The sequence below is a fragment of the Lissotriton helveticus genome, chromosome 6 (assembly GCF_964261635.1).
Source record: "Lissotriton helveticus chromosome 6, aLisHel1.1, whole genome shotgun sequence".
In the NCBI taxonomy this organism is placed as follows: Eukaryota; Metazoa; Chordata; class Amphibia; order Caudata; family Salamandridae; genus Lissotriton; species Lissotriton helveticus.
The window spans coordinates 914,459,969-914,483,920 of NC_136067.1; the positions used below are offsets into that span (position 1 = coordinate 914,459,969).

At 43.9% G+C, this 23,952-nt stretch overlaps 1 protein-coding gene across 1 annotated transcript in view; it reads right to left on the bottom strand.

Moving 5' to 3' along the window:
- LAMA4 (laminin subunit alpha 4) overlaps positions 1–23,952 on the bottom strand; it is a 467,067-nt gene that overhangs the window by 244,627 nt on the left and 198,488 nt on the right. Inside the window, exons 9-10 of the mRNA XM_078648567.1 lie at positions 9,391–9,542; positions 4,657–4,767 (exon numbers count right to left, since the gene is read on the bottom strand). Of these exons, the coding sequence (XP_078504693.1) occupies positions 4,657–4,767; positions 9,391–9,542 (263 nt within the window). The remainder of the gene's footprint in view (positions 1–4,656; positions 4,768–9,390; positions 9,543–23,952) is intronic.

Sequence of the window (23,952 nt, forward strand, 5' to 3'; positions counted from 1 at the left end):
TTTCAGGCTCTTTCTGACCTCGCCTTTAACGATGTGGCGCAAAGTATATCTTCAGGGTCCCCTTCTGATCCTTTGCCACAGAAAATATGGAAAACCTATGGCCACACGACTCTCCCCTGGCTTAGACAGATATGCAACCAGTCTCTGGAAGAAGGCACTGTCCCGGGGGAATGGAAGCAGGCGGTGGTGACACCACTGATTAAAAAACCCTCCTTGGACCCCACAAACCCAGTCAATTTTCGCCCAATCTCTCTGCTCCCTTTTCCTATTAAAATCTTGGAAAGGGCTGTTAGCAGGTCCTTGTCCGACTATTTGGAGGAACATCAGCTGTTGGATAAGGATCAGTTTGGGTTTCGGCCGGGGCATGGGACGGAGTCTGCTCTCTCAACTATGATGGACAACTTACGAATGTGGACCGACAATGGGAATGGCGCAGTATTGGTACTTCTCAATATGTCGGCTGCGTTCGATACTGTAAGCCACCCAATCCTCTTAGAGAGACTGGAAAGGATGGGGGTTAGGGGAAGGGCCTTGCAATGGTTATGCTCTTATCTGACAGGAAGAGAAAAGACAGTCTCCATGGCACCATTTACCTCCTGCAAGTCATCGGTCACTCATGGGGTGCCCCAGGGATCTGCCATTAGCCCTATTCTTTTTGACGCTTACCTGCAGCCGCTATTTCCTATTATCAAATCGTTCGGGGTTGACTTGGTCAACTACGCGGACGATACGCAGCTGGCATTCTCCTTGGAAGGAGAACAGGCAGTCTCCTTGGAGCACTTCCAGGAGTGCATGCACCAGACTGCAGATTGGCTGCGGAAGAACTCCTTGTAGTTCAATGGTGGAAAAACCGAGGTGCTCTATTGCTCTCCTGCAAGGCCGTCCACATACTCCCCGTTGGAGTTTAGACTCACTCCGGAGGAGGATCCACTGACTCCAGCCAATACGGTGCGGAATCTGGGGGTCCTAATAGGCAAGAACCTCCAGATGGAGTCGCAGGCAACTAAGACAGCTAATGTCTGCTTTGGCTTGTTACGCCTGCTACGTCGAATGCTTCCCATCCTACCAAGAGACTTAAGCCCTTTGGTAGTTAGCTGCACAGTGTTGAGCAGACTGGACTACTGCAACTCCCTATATTTAGGAGCCCCCAGTACATCTTTCAGGGGCTGCAAAGAGTCCAGTCTGCAGCGGCAAAACTGGTGCTGAGTTTGCCATGTCATTCGTCCTCTACTTCTACATTGAGACAGCTTCACTGGCTACCAATCAGGGAAAGGGTTCTTTTCAAGTCACTCTGCCAGGTGTTCAGAGCTTCACATGAGATGGCCCAATTCCATTACAGGAAACATTTTCCTGGTACCTTCCTCAGAGACAGCTCCGGTCCTCGGGTACCGGTTTGCTGGCAGTTACAAAATTTAAACGCTCTCGGATGGGGGGGAGGGCCTTCAGCATGGTAGGAGCACAGTTATAGAACAAGCTGCCAAAAAGGATCAGACAGAGTGCTTCACTAACCGAATTCAGGAAAAGCCTGAAAACTTGGCTATTTCCGAAACTCTCATCCACATGCTCCATCCTTCTGTTCACCACCAAACTGATTAAGTGTTTTGATATCTGAAGCGCCAGGATACCCGTAGGGTGGCAGTAGCGCTATACAAGCATAGATACAATACAATACAATACAATTAGGTGGACACAATGCCTATTCTTTTATAGTGAAAACCCCTTCTGACACATTTTTATTAGTTATAACAAAATATGTTTCAACCCTTATTATAAAGGGTGGGCACTGGAGGTTACAGCTCATACCTATTTTAACAGAGCGTAGAATGACTCCATTATGAGATACCATCCACAGCAGAGTTCCAAATTCCTAAATGTTGACCTGGCCCTCTCTGCAAGGTCACCCCCAAACCTTTTGCCTTCAGTCCTAATTTTGATGGATTTGTTTATGTTGGCCTGGAATCCTTATTTAAAATCCTGTCTCTGATCATGTGACTGGGTGTAGTTGGCATCTGGGTTTTGTGTATTTCTCCTAGACAACACACACAATGAGAGCTTAGAGGTGACTGGATGGGCTTTCACTGGCAGGATGAGAGGGAGGAGTTCGGCTCAGCCTCACTTACATCGCAATAGTCTGGGTCTTGCCTCAACACAAAGAGATGCATACTCCCTGTAGTTAGTCTGGAGCCTGGGTCAGGAAGGCAGGGCATCTGTGTACTTCAAATCCACACCTCTAGAAGTTTCTCCCCACTTCAATGGCACATCTGTATGTAAATGAAGGACCTTAGACATCACCACTTCGGTACACTTCTGGACCCGTTGACAATCTGCCAGGAAGATAGACTGCTGTGCTGCTCCAAAGACTGCCACTCTGCTGGACTGATACTCTTAAGGAGCTGCTGCCTTCCTGTGCTGACCTGCTGCCCCCTTGCCTGGGGAAGAAGAACCAGGCGTGCAACCCATCTTAAACCCAGGACTTCGAAGTGACTCAAATGGCTAGTCTGATGGCCTCCTGATCTGAGCGTCAGCGACATAAATGGCTCCCCAACATCTCCTAGACCCATCTTCAGCAAGTTCCTTACCCCCAAGAGGTATCTCTAAGGCCGTGGACCCTTGGTGTAGCTCCAGAGATCTTGTAATCAAGCTTATGGGATCTTCACGTCATCGAACGAGCTAGTTTGCACCGTAACTGCATTGCTCACACCGAAAATCAGAGCGAGCAGCTACCAGCCTGTCTCTTTGCAGAGCAGCATCGTCAGACTGCAGAAGAATGCCTATGCAAAGCTCCAGCCCACCCTTCCGTGATGCCTGGCCTATTCTTCGTGCCACTCACGACTGCTGCCCGTGCCGCTCTCTATGCTCCTGGGGACCCCCCCCCAATGCGAATGGGATTCAGCACAAAACTTGAGAAACTAAAACTTCAGCGGTACTAATCTGGGACTGTATCTGACTCGCACTCCATTACGGCTGCTTGAAAGTTTGATGTTGACCCAGTCCAGTGCGACCAGATAGCAGCGATTGGCAGTTTATGCTTTTAGGAGCTATATTGCAGCATATTCCTTAAAAATTGACAACTCTGGTTCTACTGATTGAATGTTTGTTATTTTGGTCTTGTTTTATTTATTACATTTTGCTCAATGTTTCTAACCTGGTGTGGAATGCTTTGTGTTTGATGTTTTCACTCTTTTACTGTTTGAAGTGTTGCATAAATACTTAACACATTGCCTCTAAGTTATGCCTGACGGTTCTGTGCCAGTTACCTGGGGGTGAGCACAGGTTAAATTGGGGGTTTGCTTGTGCCTGATCCTGACTGAGATTGTGGTTGCTGCCTGACCAGGACTCACACCCCAGTCAACCAGTAACCCAATTTCTAAAAATAAAGTCCAGAAGTAAAAACCTAGTGAGTCTCACAGGTTATAATCCACTTCTCTGCACTACTAATGATTTTGACTGAGCCAATTTGTCTTGTCTTTACGTTTGTGAGTGAGAGAACCTTTGGTAGTTGTTTACTGATTTAAGCCACAAGGCTAGAGCATGGTATGCATTAGGCATATTTTATAAACCTTTATCAAAATGCAGGAAACATGCATCCACAATATTAATATAAAGTCACTCTGTTTTTCTCAGGGACTATTCAATAGGCAGAAAGACATTTATTTAGGGACAAAGGGCCATATGTATCAACAAACTATTTTGCATTTCCTAAATAGAGAATTTTAAGGAATCGCTATTTAGAAATTGCAAAATGGTATGTATGAAAAAAATCGCTATTTTTTAGCGATTCCTTAATATTCCTTATTTGCGAATTCGCCTTTTGCAAATTCGCAATTAAAGAATAATTTCCAATGCATTCCTATGGGCCAGGAGGCCCATAGGAATGATTGCGAAATAATTCTCAAATTGCGAATTCGCAATTTGCTAATCGCAATTTGAGAATTATTTCAAGGATGCAGGGGTGTCTCAAAGACACCCTGCTGCACCCCTGAAATGTACATGTGTGTGCATATGGCGCACATACATGCCCTATGGGCATGTGTGTGCATCACATGCCACCTTAAAAAATGCCAAAATATGCATTTTTGGAAGAATTCGCAAGTTACCATCAACTAAAACTTGGTGGTAATTTGCGAATTCTTAACCATATTTCGCTAGCCAAAAATGCTACATACATAGCATTTAAGGAATCGCAAAATTGCGATTCCCTAAATGCTATGGCAAAATAAGGAATCGCACAACTTTGCAATTCCTTATTTTGGGAATGTTTCATACATCCCAAAACATGCAAAACGGCCGTTTGCGAGTCGCAAAGGCTGAAATTCTGCGAATTTTGGCCTTTGCGATTCAAAAACGGCTTGATACATATGGCCCAAAATCAAGTACATACCAAGGGTGTGATCAGTACACATATTATTGAAATTCTTTAGTACAGATCTATATTTTGTTCAAATATGGGTAAACGGTAATACCCCACAGTTAAAAGTGTTTAAACCCTAGTTCTTTCAATGTGGGGATGATGCTCACTTAAGTGCTAGGGCAGCGGTTTCCCTCTCAAAACTATGAAGGTATTACATTATTTCAGGGTTTTTGATATAATTGTAAGTTGTGTTTCTGAGTACACTTATTCTGAAGTTCAGACCTAATAACAATGATTGCACTGACCTGTATGGCGGCTGCATCCAATTCTGAGTGCAAACTTGATGTTTCGTTCTCGGCATGAGCAATTTGGATTGTTCTTAAGACAGCGTGGTTATCTTTTTCTGAAAGCTTCACCTATGGGAGTAAAACAGAAAACAGTACTATGAATAAAGTTAATATGAGTTCAGGGGTTAGTGCTACTTTAAATACAGTCCTAAGAGGTGCGTTATTGGCATGCCCTTGTGATTATTCATGTATTTAACACATTGCTGTGTAGCACATATTATTGCTTTGATATGTAGGAGGTTACTGAATCAGAAAGATAGAGACCACTATGTAAAACAGTCTTCTGTTTCTATATTTAATGGTCGATAAGAAACACATTAACCAACTATCAGGGCCACTGAAATTAAACAATTGTGCATCTGTGACATTTCTGCAAACGTTTTATTATATCATACTTGCAACATAATTCCATCCATCAAATCTTTATTTCGGCATACAGCCATAAAAGAACAGATAAACAAACAAGTCAAATCAATAAAAACATTATAAAATACATATAAATAAAAACAATCTGTAAAAAAAGTTATCTAAAAAACATTAAAATATACCACCGATCAGACGGGAACTTTCTGTCATGAGAACGTTATATGGCATGTCAAAGACTGTGTAAAAGATAGGGAAAGTGCTGAGTTAGCCCCACATTCGTAAAGTGTGAATTTAGCAAGGAAAAGGGAAAGACGTCAACTATGGCATGGCTCCTAATGAACATGAAAATGAACAGCTAGTGATATGCTGCCTTAGCCTCTATGTCACCTGCGTGGGTTGCTGGGGAACAACGTTTATGCCTGATTCGCCACATAGAATATAGGACCCTAGAATCAGCAAAAACTATATATTGATTTGTATCAGTTTGCAGAACCCTGTACACTTTTAAATGCTGCCTGGGTCCTAGATTGTGACAGACCAGAATTATCCATTTGGCTCTGGCCTTCTTTTAAGATGGACAAAAGAAAAAAAGGACATGTACCCCTGATTCAGGCAATGTTCCACAGGATGGGCATACTTGCACTATTGTTCTTATTGTGGGAGCCCAGCAGGCAGTGAATGTATGCAGTTGCAGAGTCCCAGGTCTAAACTGTATGATTAGCTTTCTAGCCAGTGCAGGTTGGATCTCGTCGCGATACTACTCGGCTTTATATTCATCCTTCCTCACAAGGAAGGTCTCCGCCAGGAAGCCCAAGGAAGACCTCGGTAGTAACATAATTCACCACCCACTCTTTAGTTATCATTAGGATCAAATGATAATAAACAAAGTGGCATGTGGCCCATTTGCAAATATTACCTAGTCACCTTTCACTTTTTGATAGGTTTAATCAGTACTGATGTAAATGTAAATGTAAATGTGGGATTCTTGTAAAGCGCACTGTTACTCTTCCCGAGTGTCCTGGCGCTGTAGACCGCTGGGGAACCCGTCCTGGTTTTCTCTGTGAGATGGTCCCTTTTTCTGGGTATCTCCAGGGTGAAACCAGGCATCCCCGGCGTCTGTGGGGGGCCGTTGTAGAGATGAGGCAAGCTTAATGCCCAGAGTTACCGAGTGTGTTCCCTGGTTAGAGTAGGCACTGAGGCGAGAATTATCGAGTCCGTTTACCCTGGTCCAAGACCCTGCCGCGACGGGAATTGAACCCTGGTCCCGGGCCGTTCTCTGCTTACAGGTCTGCCGCCTCTAACCAGTGAGCCACACCCCTCCTGTGGTGCTAATGAGGTGAATATTTTACCTAATGAGAGTGCATGTGTGTTATAATGACCATTGGCTTCCACAACATATTCACAAAGTGTGAGGTGGCCTACCCAAATACATCTATACTCTGACATTTAGCCTGTAATTGAAAGTATTTTTAAAAACAGGGTCTTAGGAGCAGGGATCCTCCTCGTGTGGTAGTTAAATTGAATTGGAAAGGAAAATGGCCACCTCTGTATTCGCTGGCCATGGTGTGTGTATCTGGTACTTTCTACTAGTTTAACTAGGGTTATCTGTGTTGAGGTAAGGTCTGAAAACATTGTTTCGCAAGTGTCTGTGACTGCTCCAGTATTGTTCTGGGTGCTCTTCTCTCTTATGTACTGTTTAAACATGGTATGAAACTGATGGTTGTAAATACAAAAAATACAATTAAATATTTTGTATGCATCAATTTTATTCACAGACCCTGGGAAACTGTCCCATTAATCCCACATTCACTCCACATCCACTACTAGACATGAAGCAAATACTATTTATTTTCTCATAGTTTGAAAATGTTAGCAATTATACACTATAAGGGTGGGAGGGTAATTTCAGTTCTGTACTATTAGTACCTATAGAAGCTCAGATGTAAAAACCTCTCAAGGAAAGTTAATCCCTTTTAACACATTGAAACACTGATATAATAACATACTTCAACAATGTACTTGTATTAAGCACTGGACAATAGTCAGTTGGTTTTGTAATTACTTTTTTGTATGATTTTGAAACACAATAACATATAGTCAATTAGTAACACAGTTCAGTTAGTTACAATTGCAATTTTAACATAGAATTATTAAAGTCATGAAATATAGCAACAGAACGAGCGCTGCTGTCTGTGAGAAATGCTACGTTACAGGTACTTTACTATATTGGAATTCTCTGTCTGTGATATTTTTAGTACCGTGTAGCAATGATTCTGTCAAGGGAAGAAGAAGCTTGAGAGGAGCATCTCCAGACTGCTGGAAAATTTGGAGACCTCATGGTTGACAGAGCAGAATCACAATCAAGCTGATGAAAATAGGCCTCAAGCATTGCTCTCTCTCTCCCAGACGGATAGAGTTAAACAAATCTCCAGGCAGAAGATAAAAAAGCTGCCATGCCTAAGAATCTAGCAAACAATATCTACTCCACATTAAGAAATGATGTGGAACAGACAAAATTGGAATGTAAATATACAAGGACCAAAAAATAAATGTAACATTTTCACCTAAAGACTCTTTCTCTCTCTGACTTTCTTTCTCTTTCTTGCTTTCTCTCTTTCACTTTGTTCTCTTTTTATTTTTTCTCTTTTTAGTTCTCTTTCCTTCCCTCTTTTTCTCCCTATCTTGTTGTCTTTTTTTCTAGATTTTTTTCTCTGTGGGGAAACCCTTCACTGCAATCTGATTCAATATCGGCTATTCCCTCTCCTTTCCGACTCTTTAAATCTACTTACTTCAGCCCTCGACAAAAATACATTTCTGAACCCCCCTAACATTACATTTGCTCAAGTGAAATTCTGCTGGTCCTGAGATTCAAGACTGACTATTTACACACGCTGTGTGGCAGTTTTGAGCACCTAAATGTAACTTGGGCACCTTAAAGGAAAAATGTTCAAGTAATGCTGAGGTTCAGTAATATTTTTTCACATACTCTAGAATGGTTTAGAGAGCCTGAGACGTATGCTGTTCAGTTTCAGATCCCGTTATTGAAGTCCATGTCTCATGGCAAGCCGGAAGCCTGGAAAGTTCAGGTAGCGACCGCGCTTTATACCAAGCCCAAGTAAATGAATGGCTTGTGAAGTATAACCGGGGATTAAAAAGATGACGTAGCGTTTATTTAACCTTTTGGCCCACATCGTGAAGGTCAAGAGCATACAGCTTCCAAATTCTTAGACCTCCTCAAGATGTTTTAAGATACCGACATTTTAGCGACGGAGCTACACATTTTATGATTATCACTCAAATGATGAAAAATATTTTTTATAAAGCGAATGTCCTGCAATTAGATACATGAGGTGGGGATATAAAGCCCCTTCTCTGAGGAATTTCATATAGCAGCTTTGGACCAAAATCATGTTTTTCCCTATCTCATAAGGTCTTGATTTAAGGGACATTGTGAAAATTTCCACTCAAGAGAATGATAAATTTGTCTTGATAAAGATGGTTTAAATATATGAGTACCATCGAAACACGTTGATGCAGCTATTTGACGCAATTCGGTAGTTGACTGGTCCAACAGATACGTCCAGACAAGTGTGTATTGGGTTCCAGTCAACTATTTGTTTTTCCTTACGCATGTGTCACAATTTATGACAAATTGTATTGTCTGTTGTTTTTTTTTTCTCTCAGGTGGTGACTGTTAGGATTGATATTGGCTTATTGTCCCTTCTCAACCAGCAAGGGATAGTGTATGAACTTGCCTTCTTGATTGTATGTTTTACATAATATGGATTTGATACATTTGTTTTCAATTCTGGTTTTATGATAATTTTAACTTGAATTGTATAAAAAACTTTTTTTATAAAAATCATTCATATTGACTTCTACCTTTGATAATGATTTTCAGCTTATTGTTTGAGCTTTCTCTCTCTACTTGTCTTTTCTATTTGTGGCTTTGTATATACAAAACTTTGCTTTGGATAGGATGTTATATTGTGTGCATCTGTGGGTTTTAATAACCAAGGAATAACTTAACTTTCATGTACAAGAGTACCCTATTTCCTTTGGTTTAACAAAGGGGTCCCTCTCTCCTTATTGCATATAAAGCACACATTGCCATGCCTGTATCAACATTGGCCCTAAATAGGAAAAACGGAAAACAGACTTTACAACGAAGACTGAATCATGCAAGCCTTTACACATGAAGGCTTTATCACGCAAGCGTCTTTACGATGCAAGCCTTTAAAACGCAGGATGTTACCACGAATATGCCTTTATCATGCTTTCAGGTTACGTCGTTATATGTAACTTGATCGAACATAAATATTATACCTGGAGATCCGAGATGGTGGAATTAATATCATCTAAGTGCTTCTGGGCAGCAACTCCTGTGGAGATGCTTAGCAGGGTTGCCCTCGTTTCATCAACAATCAGGGCTGCTCGTCCGATGTCATCAATCAAGTCCCAGATACATTTATCACAATCTAAGGAAGAAAAGATATATACATTATTTACAGACCGGTGCCTCCTGAACATCAAGTAGAAACACAAAGTATAAGTAAGTAATACGCCACTTTAAATATGAAAGGGGTAATTCGATGCCAGGCTGATATGGCATATTCCTGGTGGTACAGGGGCATAAATAGAACATTATTTGCCGCCATTTTTCAACAGAACCATAAAGGTATCTGAAAACACCGTAGGGATGCTTCAGGCATAACGTGCCACAGTAGTCAATTTTCCAAGAAACATGTCAAGTTGACATCTCAGTTGATACATTTCCCAGATGCACAAGGGAGTGTTATTACTCAGGAGAGCTTTTACTTTCAGGAGTATGGAATGCACGAAGCATGGCTGGAATGAACACTGAACGCAATTTATTTAAAAAAATGTTTTTGTAGTTCTAACACTCTATTAAAAGTAAACGTAAAAATGCAGTGTTTGGCCACGAGGTTTTCAAAACACACACTCTCTCTCACATAAACACACCCAATGCTGCAATCACGCACACAACATACATACATTTAAAAGCACATTTTATACTTATCTTAGCTGCCAGGGAAAGTCATAATCCAGCTATTTGTACACCATTTTTTATTAAACTAATAGCGAATGATTTAATCATATTCACTATTAGTATAATAAACAAGCAGTTGCAATGCAATAGGTCTTTCATTTATGAAAGTTTGAGCTTTTGGCATTGTAAATGACAATGACTTGTATTTGTGTGTTGTTTTTAAAACAGATAATTAAAAGGCATTGTCATTTACAATGCCAATAGCTTAAACTCTCGCAAATGCGACACCTATTGCATTGTAAATGCTTGTTTATTATATTAATAGTGAATAAGATTAGAATATTCGCTATTAGTTTAATAAAAAATGGAGTACAAATAGCTGGAATATGTGGGACCTATTGCTTTGCAAATGCGTGCTATACATTTTTTTTTAAAGTGTTAAGAGAGAGCATGCTCTGCCTGTAACAGCAGGCAGGACAACGCTATTTGAGAAAATAGTGCTCCGAGGCTGTAATTAAAGCCTACCGAGCAACCACACATGTAACAGAGAGTGTTGCCATGGGAGGTTACAATATGAGACAAAGCTGCACTAAGGAGGGACTACTAAGCCTATTGACCAATGAACATCCACAGTGTACAGTGGACAATGACACAAGCCAGTGAAAAATGTGGGCAGAGAGTGGGCTGTGCTTCAAGTCCCTACTACCTTAATACAGCATGCCTCGCAGAGCAGCGCATACTCTGTTCAGGCTCAACCTAAAAAGGGAGCGCTCCAACAGCCCAAATGTAATGTATCTGGTTTTCCAACATATTTTATAGCATTTAAAATTGGATACATGTAAAATGTTATGGTTCACTTACATCATGGAGCGGTTAAAAGCGTATCGCAAACACACCCATAAATTAAAATATTCCATTATGTTCGGGGAAATAGATTGCTGTTAAAGTTATTGCAAGCATTAAACACAATCCATGATAGTGGCAAAGGCAGAAGAGCGGGTCTTTGTGAAGTTAGACATGGTTTGGAGAACTGTGTTGCTGATTTGGCTGCAAAACCACAAATAAATATGAAGGGAGCGCGTCAATAGGACAAGTGTATTTTACCTGCATTACCAATATAATTTTTATAATTGTAAATGTGATAAGTGTAGTGTGTATTGTGCACTAACATCCTGGAGTGGGTGATAATTTATTGCGCACACTCACAGAAAAGAAATCAATCTATTATGTTTGTGGCCATAGGTTGCTGTCAAACTTACCACAAATATAAAACCAAATCCAATATGGTTGGTGAAGTGGAAGAGTATGTCTTATTGCAATTACACATGGAGATCCATCGCAAATGGAAAAGATCATTTATTACAGTTAGGGAAGTATGAGAACGTATTTTGTTGCACTAAGACCCAGGCTGCCATCAAAACTTTACATAAGAGTCTGAAAAGCAGGAGAGCGTGTCACGGTACACTTAGACTCTGTTGCTGATGAAAACATAACACAAAGCCCACACAAAGGGCGTAACGGTGGGGGAATTTAAGTACTTTTATGAATAGAAGCTGTAGTGCGTGTGAAAACGTACAGGGCAAAAAAAAACCATAAAAATAGTTTGGTCTAAAACTCATTGCAAAAAAAAAAATCCATTAAAGTTGGGAGAGTGTGTCATGATGCTTGAAGAACCAGGGTCAGAGCAAAAGTCAAGCACAACACAAAATTAAATGTATTACACACCCCAAAACAATCTTATCCATTATGTTCCTGGAAATAGATTACTGTAAAGGTTACGGAAAATATACAACAAATTCCATTACTGTTGTGGAAGCAAGAGTTAAAGATGGTTCAGGGAAGTTTTTTTTTGTAGTAGGCAACTGTTTTAGTGTTTACCACTGTATTTTGGAAATAACAACGTTTTCCAATGGAACTTACTTTGCTTTGTATTCTTTTAATCGTAAAGTGTTCGTATTTCCAACCTTAAAGTAAAAAAAAGCAGAGAAAGGAAGTAGACCACTGGCTGAGATTTCTGAAGGGAGTGTAAAGTGTAACAGCATGTGGTGAAAAGCTGTTATTGTTTAGTGTCTGGGTGCTGATTCCAGAATGACTAAAGTTAGCAACGTAGATAATGGTGAAAGGCCTTCCGACCAGGGGCAAAATTCACTGCTTGAGGGGATGTTATGCAAAACAATAACAAATAATGTCTTGTGTTTGTTGTTATCTGTTTTGCCTACCTGACGGACCATCCATAAGTACATGTGCGTATCTTGCTGGAGGAAGTTGCTTGGTGACATCAGGCACCATTTTCTGCAACTCTACCACTCTGACATCAGGAGGAACAAGCTCCAATTGTGTAACAAAGCAACAAGAGACCACATTTATTAAATTCTCGAAAGTTCACTTGTTTTCTTCTTTTTCTGGAGCCGAGGGGGGCAGCAGCAGCTTGCCCCACCCCGGAGGCAGGAAAACGGTCCGCGTAGGACGAACTCTGACGCCCGGCCAGGCGCCTGCTGAGCCAGTTCACATTTGTCACACCTGGTACGGGCACATCCATCCAGAAGCCCAGCCCCAGGCTCATCTCTCTTGGTCCCTACCTCGGCTCCATTACGAGGCTGAGAATGCTGCACCGCTACTTGTTTGTTCCCCTAAAATGTATACACGTTGTTGATTTAAACATGTAAAAAGGGGAGCAAATTGTATTACACGACACAAGTGTTATGACCCTGCCAGGAGAATACCTCAAGTCACAGCACTTCACAAAACACATTCTTATGATGCATAAGCAGGGACATCAAGAATAAACAGGATGAGGAGTGGGCTGAAAATGGCAAGAGGGAGGTGGTGGTGCAAATGCATCCTGGGTCTGGTGTCAGAGTTAGGCCAGGGCGCCATCCTACATTTGTTTTTAGCAGACCCTCGCCAAGAAAAGTAAGTTATTTTTCTGCAGTTATCAAAACATTAACTCTACACCAATCATGGAACTGAAAATACAAGGCTCACACGTATAAAAGACCATGCCTTTCAAAATAGTAAATACAATGAGGAACAGACAGGTTCGGCCACTATGCTATGACCTTTCAATATGCTACAAAATTAGATACACTACGGAAGCTGCACTTCACCCCAAAACAATAGTAACTATCTGTGGCACAAGGCCCATCATAAACAGGTTCGAAATCAAAAATGTAATTGTTCTCTTATTTTGGCAGGAGGTTAATCCTTATTAACTATAAAAGTTACACTCGGTTTGTTTTTAAACTTTATTTAAAATGAAGAGAACACTTATCGAAATGCGCAGTGTCAAGAAACAAAGTTGATGCTCTGGAAGTACGAGCTGACATTTTCAGTTACATTCCCAACTTTTTTTAATGGGGTTCAGTCTGTTATGCAAATAATCCCTCATATCGCGGTGTCCTCACGGAGAGATCTTCCTCGCCTCACCCAACCCACATAAAATAAGTGCAAGAGCAGCGGCACAGATGCAAAAACAGTGGGCTCAGATGCTACAAAGAGCAGCAATTCATTTCCCCCTAAGTGTGGAATAGCCACAGAAAGGAAATTTAAGATTCCCTTCAAGTAATGTCAACTCCTATAGGATACAGGGGCAATGCCTGCTCACAGTATGAAAACTGAGCAGTTGCTTCTCTGCAGCTGCTGCCGCTGTCCAGTGGGTGGAGACACTCACCCATGGTGGATGCTGCTGGAAAGCCAATATGCTGCTGTTAAAACACTCACGCCGCCCGCTCTGACTGTTAAAAAGTCAACATAAACACAAATTTAAAGAAAAAACATTGCAGTCAGTAAAGCAGGAGGGCGTTTCACGAGCCACTTAGAGCCCTTGCCGATCAAAACCTGGGTTGCATTGAAAGCGAAAGCATGCATGGCATGCTGCACGTGGTGCCTGCAGGACCAGAAACTCATTAAAGAAAATAGTGCTTACGGACTAAGACTAAAATAAACATACTGTGTAACATCCGAAATAGGGGGGCCAGTAGCAATGGGAGGATACAAATGACGACATGGCCGTACTGTGGAGGGACTAACGAGCCTGTTTAGGAATCAGAAGACAGTATTTACGAAGGACAAAGACACAAACCAATGAAAAAGATGGGCGGGGCTTCTCTCCTATACTATACTACAACAGATCGCCAGAGCAGCGCTTGCGTGTTGGCTCAGGCTCGACCTAAAAACTGACAAAAACAAGGCGAGTGTAGACCCCACCGATGTCCATAAGTACGAGCTGCTTTTGTTCCTGCCATTGATTTTGCCAATGCTTACGCTAGGGGTCGCTAAGGCAGTGCCAGGGGTCACAAGGGGCATGCCAGGGTTTGCAGCAGCGACCCCTGGTGACCCCTAAATGACGGTCATGCTGATGGGCAGCCATCACCCAACCATGCCCCTATGACTCTATTCTAATCTTGGGCTCCTGCAGAGTAGGGCAGGCTTGTTTTTGCCGGGGTTCATTTGGGTTTCCGGCCTGGCCTGGTGCAGAGGGTTAGATTCGCCCATTTTGTTTGCTTGGTACAATATGAAGATAAATTACAAACGTCTCCAGAGTTTCTTTAACTTCCCCGTTGAGCACTACAAATGATAAGTATGCAGCCAAAGCAGGTAGTCAAAGGTATATTGACATGGTGCAAACAATAGCTTTACATAGCTCCTCTCACCACACTTCTGCTGATTCTAAGCACTGCAGTTAACAATTGTTACTATCACTCAAATTAGTGGTGCTCAGTTTACCAAAGTCAAAAAGATAGAGGCTTAGATGGCCCTGCAAGGGTTTGAACTCGCGACTTTCAGATCATAATATCTAAGGAAGATGTTCCATCTCCCAAAGAACAGAGATCTACTTAGTTTCAGGAAGGACCTAAAAACGTGGCTCTTTCCTAAATAAATGTAGGGCGGAGTCTGCCTTATTCAAAAGAACAAAACTTTTAGCCCACTTTTGATGTTACTGATGAACCACTGGAGTAACGAAAAGTGAGCGGGCCTCCCTGCATGGTACTTAGAAGGGCCCCCTCTGGGCTCAATCAGGAGCTCTCCGGCCAGAGTGCAGTGCCGAGGGGGCCCAGGAGCTAGAGGCCCCCCCGGGGGCCTGTGTTACGCCCCTGTGATGTTATTTTATGTTATTTTATTTTATATAGCGCACAGATGCCGCAGCCAAGTGGCGTCCCGGCGCTTATGGAGATAGTAAAACACAACACAGCAGAAAATAACCAGGTGGGGAAAAGGACTAAACTGTAGAAAATAGGAAGGTTTTTAAAGCCTTCCTGAAAGAAAGCAGATCAGGATAGAGCGGAGAGGGGCAGGCAGAGAGTTCCAGAGAGTTGCCGCCAACACTGATGAACGTTGATAGAGCCAAGATCCATGTCAGGTGGACGTTGCACTTTACAAATGATTAATAATAATCATTTCAGTGGCAAGACTTGACCCAACCTGCATCTCGGCCAGAAGAGCCTAAGTGTGTAAAAATTAATGTCCTGTTAATGCATGGTGATGCTTATGTTTTTCACTAAAGTGATGGCCTGTTAGTGCATGGTGATGCATACGTTTATCACTTTAAAAAAAAAAACACTTAATTCAGCATTCCATTTGAAACGGGTAAATAACTGATTACATTCATTTTTTGAAAATGTCTGAATGAAAGCAGTTTTTCGAGTTTTAAGAAATAGCCTTCCAAAAATTGATACTGAAAAGAAATGATATGCAAGGGATAGGGTTGACCAGAAAACGAAGCCCTTTAATGAATCACTTTCATTAACTTAAAACCCAGCTGAACGACTTCACTCTAGTTAGGCGCAACTTTTGCCCTCACTCTGCGCATCGCCATGTAGGCCCTGGCTGGGATGGGACTTCGTTCACACTATATCATTTTAAAGAATGTGAGTGGTGCACTTCAGATTTTTTATATAGATGAATACACTTGAATCTTGTCAGGCGTAGGGTTCTTTGAGGCAGATCGAGTCAAATGTGGAGGTGGAGGGTTGGGAGTGGTGTCTCCCACAACATGCTGTTGACTGGTGCCCCCCCCAACATGCTTTGGCCTGACGTCCCCCCTACCCCTGCCATGATTTGGCCCGGACCTCCCAAACACCTCTGAGAGCCCTGCATGGCAACAGAAAATAGTTTATGCACAGTATTGAGACCAATAAGAAAGACAAATACCTCAGAACACAAATTTTAGAAAGCACACCAGTGAATATAACACGCCAAGATGCAATGAAAAACTTTATTGGATTTCTGTGATTTTTTTTTATCACACGTCAACAAAGTAAAAAAAGGAATGGCACATAAAACACCTGGTTCTTTTCGTGCATCCGAAACAATCCATTGTGTCAATAAAGGGATATGGCTGGTAAAATGTGTAGCTGGCCTCATGTTTGCTTGTCTTCCTGCATATTGATTTCTATTGTTGTTAGCTTTAAAGCTCATATTGGGACAGAGGCGGAATGACGATCATTAATAAAACATCGATTGTTTAGGCAGTGTGACTCGGTTTCTGATTTTGGGTGATCAAAACAACAAATGTTGACATGATTTCTGAAATGGGAAAAGATTTTCCCAAGCTAATAGAAAAAAAAACACAGGTATTCTCCTATGCTGTTTTAAAGTGTGCTTTCCTTCTAAGGCCTGGCTTAATGATTTTAGTTGATGGGGTATGAGATCTAAACTTGTACATATTAATTAATGTGGTTACTAAGTCATTTTTATACCACATCGGAATACTGTGATTGGGCCACAAGAAGTAAAACAGATGATAGGCACGCCAGATATCTTCCGTTTTCAGTCTTTTTAATGCAAAAATAACAACCTGTCCTGCTGATTTACACTATTAATTCAAGTCGAGGATTTGTGCTGCACTGTTAAAAAAAACATTTGATGGTTTACTTAACACTTACAGAGATACATTGTCTGGTCTGCCTATCTTTTAAGCACTAGTATAAATGTCCGCAGTAATTTCATAAATTTAGGTTATTCATGAAGTTAGGATTTTATTATGGGAAAGGGAATAACTCTTAAGGCAGCAGTAGTTTACGAACACATCTGTGTTGTCCATTTAACCAGTATGGAAGAGCACGAATAAATGGCGAGGGATGTGACTTAGCAGATTTATAACTTTGACTAAATAATGGTCTCTTTCTCAAGAAACTCAAATACCCACTGCCTTCCATTCAGACCAACCACCTCTCACATCCTTTCCTGCTTCATAATACTAGCTATGTCCAATGGCGGTCAGCACTGATCTGTGGTGGTGGGGCGGAGGGGCGAGGGGGCGAGGGGGTAATGAGGTATAATTGTGAAAAAAAAGAAAAATTCACTTACTTCCTCGCCACTCTGTCCCACGTTGTCTCTTCTCCACTGAACAGGAAGCAGACAGGCTCCCCTGAGCCAATCACAACGCTGCAATAGAATGAAAAGGGGGGGCCCTCGGCCCCCCCGCACGCATGGCGGCGCGGCGACCGCTTCCCCCCTTCCCCTCTGTGTGCCTCTCGGTGGTGGGGGCGGGCCCTTGGGCGCGACCCACCACCGATTGGCCGGCGGCCTCCCTGACCCGGATACCAGTGGAGGATGTCCGGGTTAGGGGGGGCGGGCTACTGGAGGGGCGGGGTGGAGGGGCGTCGCTACTCCGCCTGGCCTCTTGGGAATAAAGAGGCGGGGAGCGCCCGGGAGACCCCCTTGTCCCTGGACGCTCCCCCACAGCACGGTGTGCCCCGCACTCGGGGCTTCTTTGTTTTTGTTTTCCCGCGCTCGGGGCTTCTTTGTTTTTCGCCCCACCGTGGGGCGGTGTAATTTTCTCTAAGTTTCTATTGTAGGTGTTTGCGTCGACCGTCGGTGTGGTTTCGTGGAGCAGAGTGGCCTGGGGTGCGTCGTCAGAGCAAGGAGGGAGCCCGACCCGCGATCAGCATCGGCGGCAGGAGAAGGTTTCGGTGGGAAGCAGTCTTGGAACGAAGATTACATCTGGATGGTCAATCTTTATGCGGGAGGCTCCATTAACCAGCCGTGCTCGATACCTGGGGTGGCGACCGGAGTGTAAGTATCCTCATGCGGGTTAGGGATACTGCTGCATGTAGTTTAATTGGGGGCGCAGTTGCCGTAATCGTGCCCTTATCACTTCATGTGTTTGAGGCTGCAATAGAAAATTAAAGCAGGGGCAGGATTTATTTTAATCAATGTGGCCGGGACGCACACACGTGAACTGCCTGCGCTCTGGTGGGGGAATCGATTGAATAGCTCTGAGGAAATAGCTCAATTAATTCTGCTCGACTCCAAATGCTCCTAAGTATTGTCGTATGTTTAATGTAACGCTGCATGTGTTGCTGTACGCTGTCTTCTGTGCCTAGCTCCTTGATAGCTTACGTGTCTTTTCAATGTGCAGTTGTTGTCGGACTGTGCAAGTTAATGGGCAGATGCCGGCTTTGTACTGTCAACTAACGTAATGCGCCCGTGCTGCAAGTTTTCATTGCTTGCACAGGTGTTGGTCTGCTGGTTGGAATTCTGTTTCTATGTTGTCTGGCAGACTCCTAAAAGGGAACATATGTAACACAGGCATGTCGATCGACATTGGAGCGTCAAAATTGCAACACGCATTCCGGTTGGCCCAAGGCTGCCATATGTTTGCGAAGGTCCTTTCTGGCTTGTTAAATATGACTTCTGAGGACTCATTTGGGGGCCGTTTCTTTGTAGAAATGCGTGGAGGGATGGGTATGGCGCTCTGCGTAGCTCAAAGTACATGCTTTTGAATGCAAATACCAAAGTGCATAATGTGGCGCCAGCCTTTCGTGCTGTTATTTCCTTTAGGATGTGTTCAGGGACGAGAGCGATGGCCAGTCGGGTACCGCAAGGCCACTAATGCAAGAGTACTGCAAGGCCTGCTTATGCGGAAATACTGCTAGGTCTCCCTATGCAAGAGGCGTGTCCTTTCAATAGCCCTTGGGGGCAGGGGAGAGCGTCATTATAGCTCCTCGAGGAGCTCACCTAATTTTTGCATTAGTAGCGATAGGGGCAGGGGTTCACCAGGTGCCTGAATGTTTATTGTGAATAGGATTGCTCAAGTAAGCGCTCAAATACCCTCGGGTCGAGTTCGCGCTATAAAAATATGCAGTTAGAATACTGTGGTTAACTTTAGCAATGGGGTCATTATTAGAATGGTGAAGCAGGCGTAGCTCCCTAACAGCTCAGCGGTGCTCTGCTTTGCCTCACGCACAGCCAGTCCTCCTGTGCAGGGTTCGAGCCTACCCTGGTCTCCTCTCCCTGAGGGCCGATCAGAGCACTAAGTATGCTATATTCAATTACTAAATAGGCATTCCAAAAAATGCAGTTTCTTTCCAGCACTAGGGTCAAGATTTCAATGGTGCAGCAGGTGCAGGGACACAGGGGCCCAAAGTTCTAGGAACCCTGTCTGAACACCTAATATTGCTATATATTACTGAACAGGCAGTCACAAGTGCTGGTAGCTTTCAGACAACTGGGTCATGATTTGAATGGTGCAGCAGGTGCAGTGACGCCAGGTCACAAAGTTGTCAGAAGGCCTCTGAACGCTAAGTATGCTATATTTAATTACTAAATAGGCATTCTAGAATGCAGTTTCTTTCCAGCACTAGGGTCAAGATTTCAATGGTGCAGCAGGTGCAGGGACACAGGGGCCCAAAGTTCTGGGAACCCTCTCTGAACACTTAATATTGCTATATTTTACTACTGAACAGGCAGTCGCAAGTGCTGGCAGCTTTCAGACTACAGGGTCATGATTGGAATGGGGCAGCAGGTGCAGTGGCGCCAGGTCACAAAGTTTCAGGGTGTGGCGCATATTGCACAGTAAGGTATCCAACGAACGCATAATGTAGTCTTCTGCTTATATAAAGTAGAACAATGAGCTCAGGTGTAGCCTTTACAGTGAGTCATCCCGTAGGCCAAGGTTAAACATCTTGCATCCACTTGATGTTCAAAGAGTATGATGCAAAAGCACTGCCTTTAGCCCTGATGAGAATTACACTGTGTGATGTTTAACGTCCTCTTCGTTATACAGGAGACTAACATTCTTTCGTTTTCAATACAAAACATTTCATATGCGCTTAAACTAGCAGTAAAACGCGCGTTTAACGAAAACAGATATTTGGCAGTTACGATTTAACTGTTTTGGTTGTGCCTAAGCGCTGCGCGATGGCATCAATTCCTGACTAGTCCAATGGCACGAGCAATGGGGCTTGAGGGCAGGTTCTTAAGGCAGTGAGATTGTGCTCCGCTGATTAGATGGGAAACGTGTAATGGGGCACATAAGTAAGAGATAAATTGCGGTAGGCAAATGGTAGCAATCAGTTTAGCATGTTGTGGGAGCGTTGTCAGCACGCAAGAGACGGGATCTAGGAGCCTGGAGCTGCCATCTACTGGTCTTGTCACAATGTCGGATATAAATCAGTAATTACATACCTTTGGCTGACAGTGGTAGCCTTTCAACCCGTGGCAGCTGCTTATTTACTCAGTTTAACTTAATAAGGGTAGCATTGTCCTTCTGCTCGGTTTTTCTAGAATGGTGCACCTGGTCCCGGGATGACAGCGTTCTTTTGGAGGACGCAAGGGCAACAGTCTTGTTATGGGGTAGCCTGTTCATAATTATATACAAATCATGGTTACTGCTTAATTATCGTACCGGCTGTTGGCAAGGCCAGTAGTCCGGAAGAAGGGGTATGATGCCTTGGTTCTATGCCTTGAGGTGAGGACAGGACAAAGCTACGAAATGGGCAGCGCAGTATGCTAAGCACAGGTAGTGGCAATACAATTTCTGGATCACCTGTGTGCTTGCGGATTCATGTCACACTTGCGTGTTTACGTCGCAACACTTGGGCATCCCACCCCCCCCTGTCTTATTGCCTAATGAGTTAGCTGTACCAAATGTCAGCCGAGAAATTGTCATGCCTTAGTATGCCTGTTAGTTTCAGGTCAATTTTTGCAGAGGACATACAGCACGCAAAGGACTCACTATAACAGAGTAGATCTAAAAGGGAAGGTCGTGACCATGCCTAAAGCCCATCTCTTATGCTGCTGATGCTCCTATACAGGCATAAGGGTCGGACTGATTTGCAGACCGATTTGATGGCAACGGATTAAACACAGATCTGTTGAAATTAATGTTGCATCACGATTTATGATATATGACGGTAAAACTGTGAGTTGATTGGCAAAGTCATATGTGGTGCAGCTGGAGGGTCACAGGTTAGATGCAGCTTATTAAAGGTGTTGAAACGGTCTAACTGGACCTAGGGTGCTGCTCTCTGTTGAAGACGTCAGAGCATCTCTATGGGCGTGGTTTTCACTGGGCGTAAGTTTGGTATCCTAGCAGTAGTATATATAGGATGTGGGTGCCCCTTAGTTATATTACGCAAGGGTCAGCCATTGTCAAAGCCAACAGTCATGCGTGAGGGGTTTGATAATGATAATATGTATCTCTCATTGAGTTGTTGGGGGGGACAGCTTTTATATCACAAGTTCATCTCATTTTAGAATTTCTATCAATGGCATCAACCAAACTGATAGTTACAACAATGGGGGAACCTCTCCACGCTAATGACCTCTTTCTTGGGGTCCTGATACTCATACACCCCCTGGCCCCTGCTGTCATACCTTCAAAAGGGGTCCCGGCACCCAGTTGCGGCATCACATAGGTAGTGGGGGGCCGGTGTCGAAAGCCCTGGGCTCCATGTGCGGGTAGTGCACTTTTGGTATCGACAGTAAGTAATGATGGAGGGGCTATGGCACTCACTGTAGCCTACAGGTTTATTCTTAAGTAAGGCTATACTAATAGGCACCCCACGGTAGCATTGAGTTGAAATGCGCTACATGTAACATGTTTATTAGACTGTCTTGTTTTCACACATAGATCCTATGCATAAAGACGTGGGTAGAAAACCAGGATTCAGAAGCGATGTCCTCGCCTGTAGCACAACTTTCTTGTAGTAACAATGAATGTAAAATAGGAAGCCAATTTTACAGCCTAGCATGGTTAGGGCGGTGCTGATCCTATGCTTAACGACCTAGATGCTGCACGGGCAAACAGACTGTCCTTTTCAAACCTAGACCCTGTGGCCTAAAGACGTGGGTGGAAAACCAGGAATAGGAGGTGATGTCCTGGTCTACAGCAGAATTGCTAGTAGCCATGAATGTGCCGTGGCACTGCCACTAGGTCACTGTACTGCACACGGGATATTGTGGCACTGCCACTGGGTCACTGTACTGCACACGGGATATTATTCCTAATAAAGGTCATTCTACAGGGCAATCTCCGTAACACTAATTCAATCACAATACATGGGACACAAACTGAGGCTATGCTTAACATTTACTGTCGAAGTGTTAATGAGTAGTCATCTGGCGCTAATCTTATCTAAAACTTAGCAAGTGATGGTAATGTAAGACTAGCACGTGTACAGCAGTTATCGCCAGAAACACTAATGGTTTGTGTTTATCTTTTTGCATTTATGTATGACCGGGTCCATGGTGGATACCTGGAGTGCTCCACATCACAACAGCTGCAACAGGTGGACAGCCCAAGGGATGCTTACGTCAGGTAGAGGATGGCAAGCAACAACGCAAGTGTGATGGGCGAGCGATCAAAGACGCAGGAGGTGCCAGCACAGGTCACGGCTGGGTCCATGGCGGATATCTGAGGGGTGCTCCACACCGCAACATCAGCAGCGGGTGGACGTCAAAAGGGAAGCATACGTCGAGAAAGAGGACACCCAAGGGCCCAAGTAGTGCTGGCAGGTGTAAGTGCTACCCATTCCCTAAGGTGGAAGTGGGAATTGTCACCCAGGTTTTCTTGGTCTTTTCCTGGTTCTTGCAGTTTCTCAAACCTGTGACGCAGGGGAGGAACTCATCACCAGAAGTGGAGGAGCTACAACGTCCCAGCACAAACAGGCTGGACGCGGGACAGGGAAGATCTGGTTTGGGGGTCTGTGCCTTGGTCAGTTCAGGAACTTCTTTCAGGGACTCTTAGCTCAGCAGCCCGACCCCCCGTCAGTGGTGATACTTCACCTAGGGGGGAATGACTTGGCCAAACTTGGGAGGCGAATACTCATTGATGAGTTCATCTCCACTGCGGGTGGGTCTCCAGGACTTGCCCGGGTGGCACAGTAGTAGGGTCTCAACTTATCCCGCAGTGGCAGGGGCGAGGGGCGGACTCGGTCAGGGCGTTGAATCACTCGGTAAAGAGGGTCAACACACAGTTGGACAAATTATTTCAAGCCCCCCCGGTTGCAGACGATCCAACATGGGTGTATTTGGGGTGCATAATTCTACCTGGTGAGGGGAGTCCATTTGACGGAGGGAGGAAAGGTCCTGTGGTCTGATAATGTCAGGGCCTGGTTGGAGGGTTTTGGTAAAATGAGAACTTTCTAGGGTAGGTCAAGGCAGGGGGAGGCCAGATCGTCGGTTAACAATGCTGGCCTGTGGCGGTAAGGTCATGACCGGTGAGCACATATTTTAAGGTCTGAGGGGGCGGGCATCATCCTATGGAGGATCCCGCCCAGGGGGAGGGGCCATTGGCCACTCCTAGAACTCCAGGGGCAAGGTAATTGATGCTTCAAAGGAGCGCGGGTCAGGAGTAGTCACGCTTTCCTTAGGCTGGTAGCCACCCCGCGCGCGCATACTCATGACGTCACCGGATGGCGCAGAGTAAGGGCCCTCCTTTAGTGGGTAAATGGAGTTCACGGCGTAGACCGGGCGATTACAGGAGCACGACTGCGCATGCGCACAGCTCTAGGTGAGGCGCAGCTTGTAGGACCTGACACCGGTTAGCGACCTTGCCATATGGCCAGAAATGTACAGAAATCAAGATGAGGATGTTAGATTCGGTTAGGAAACAACATGTATTAGAATTTTTTGTTAAGGTTAGCCTCTCA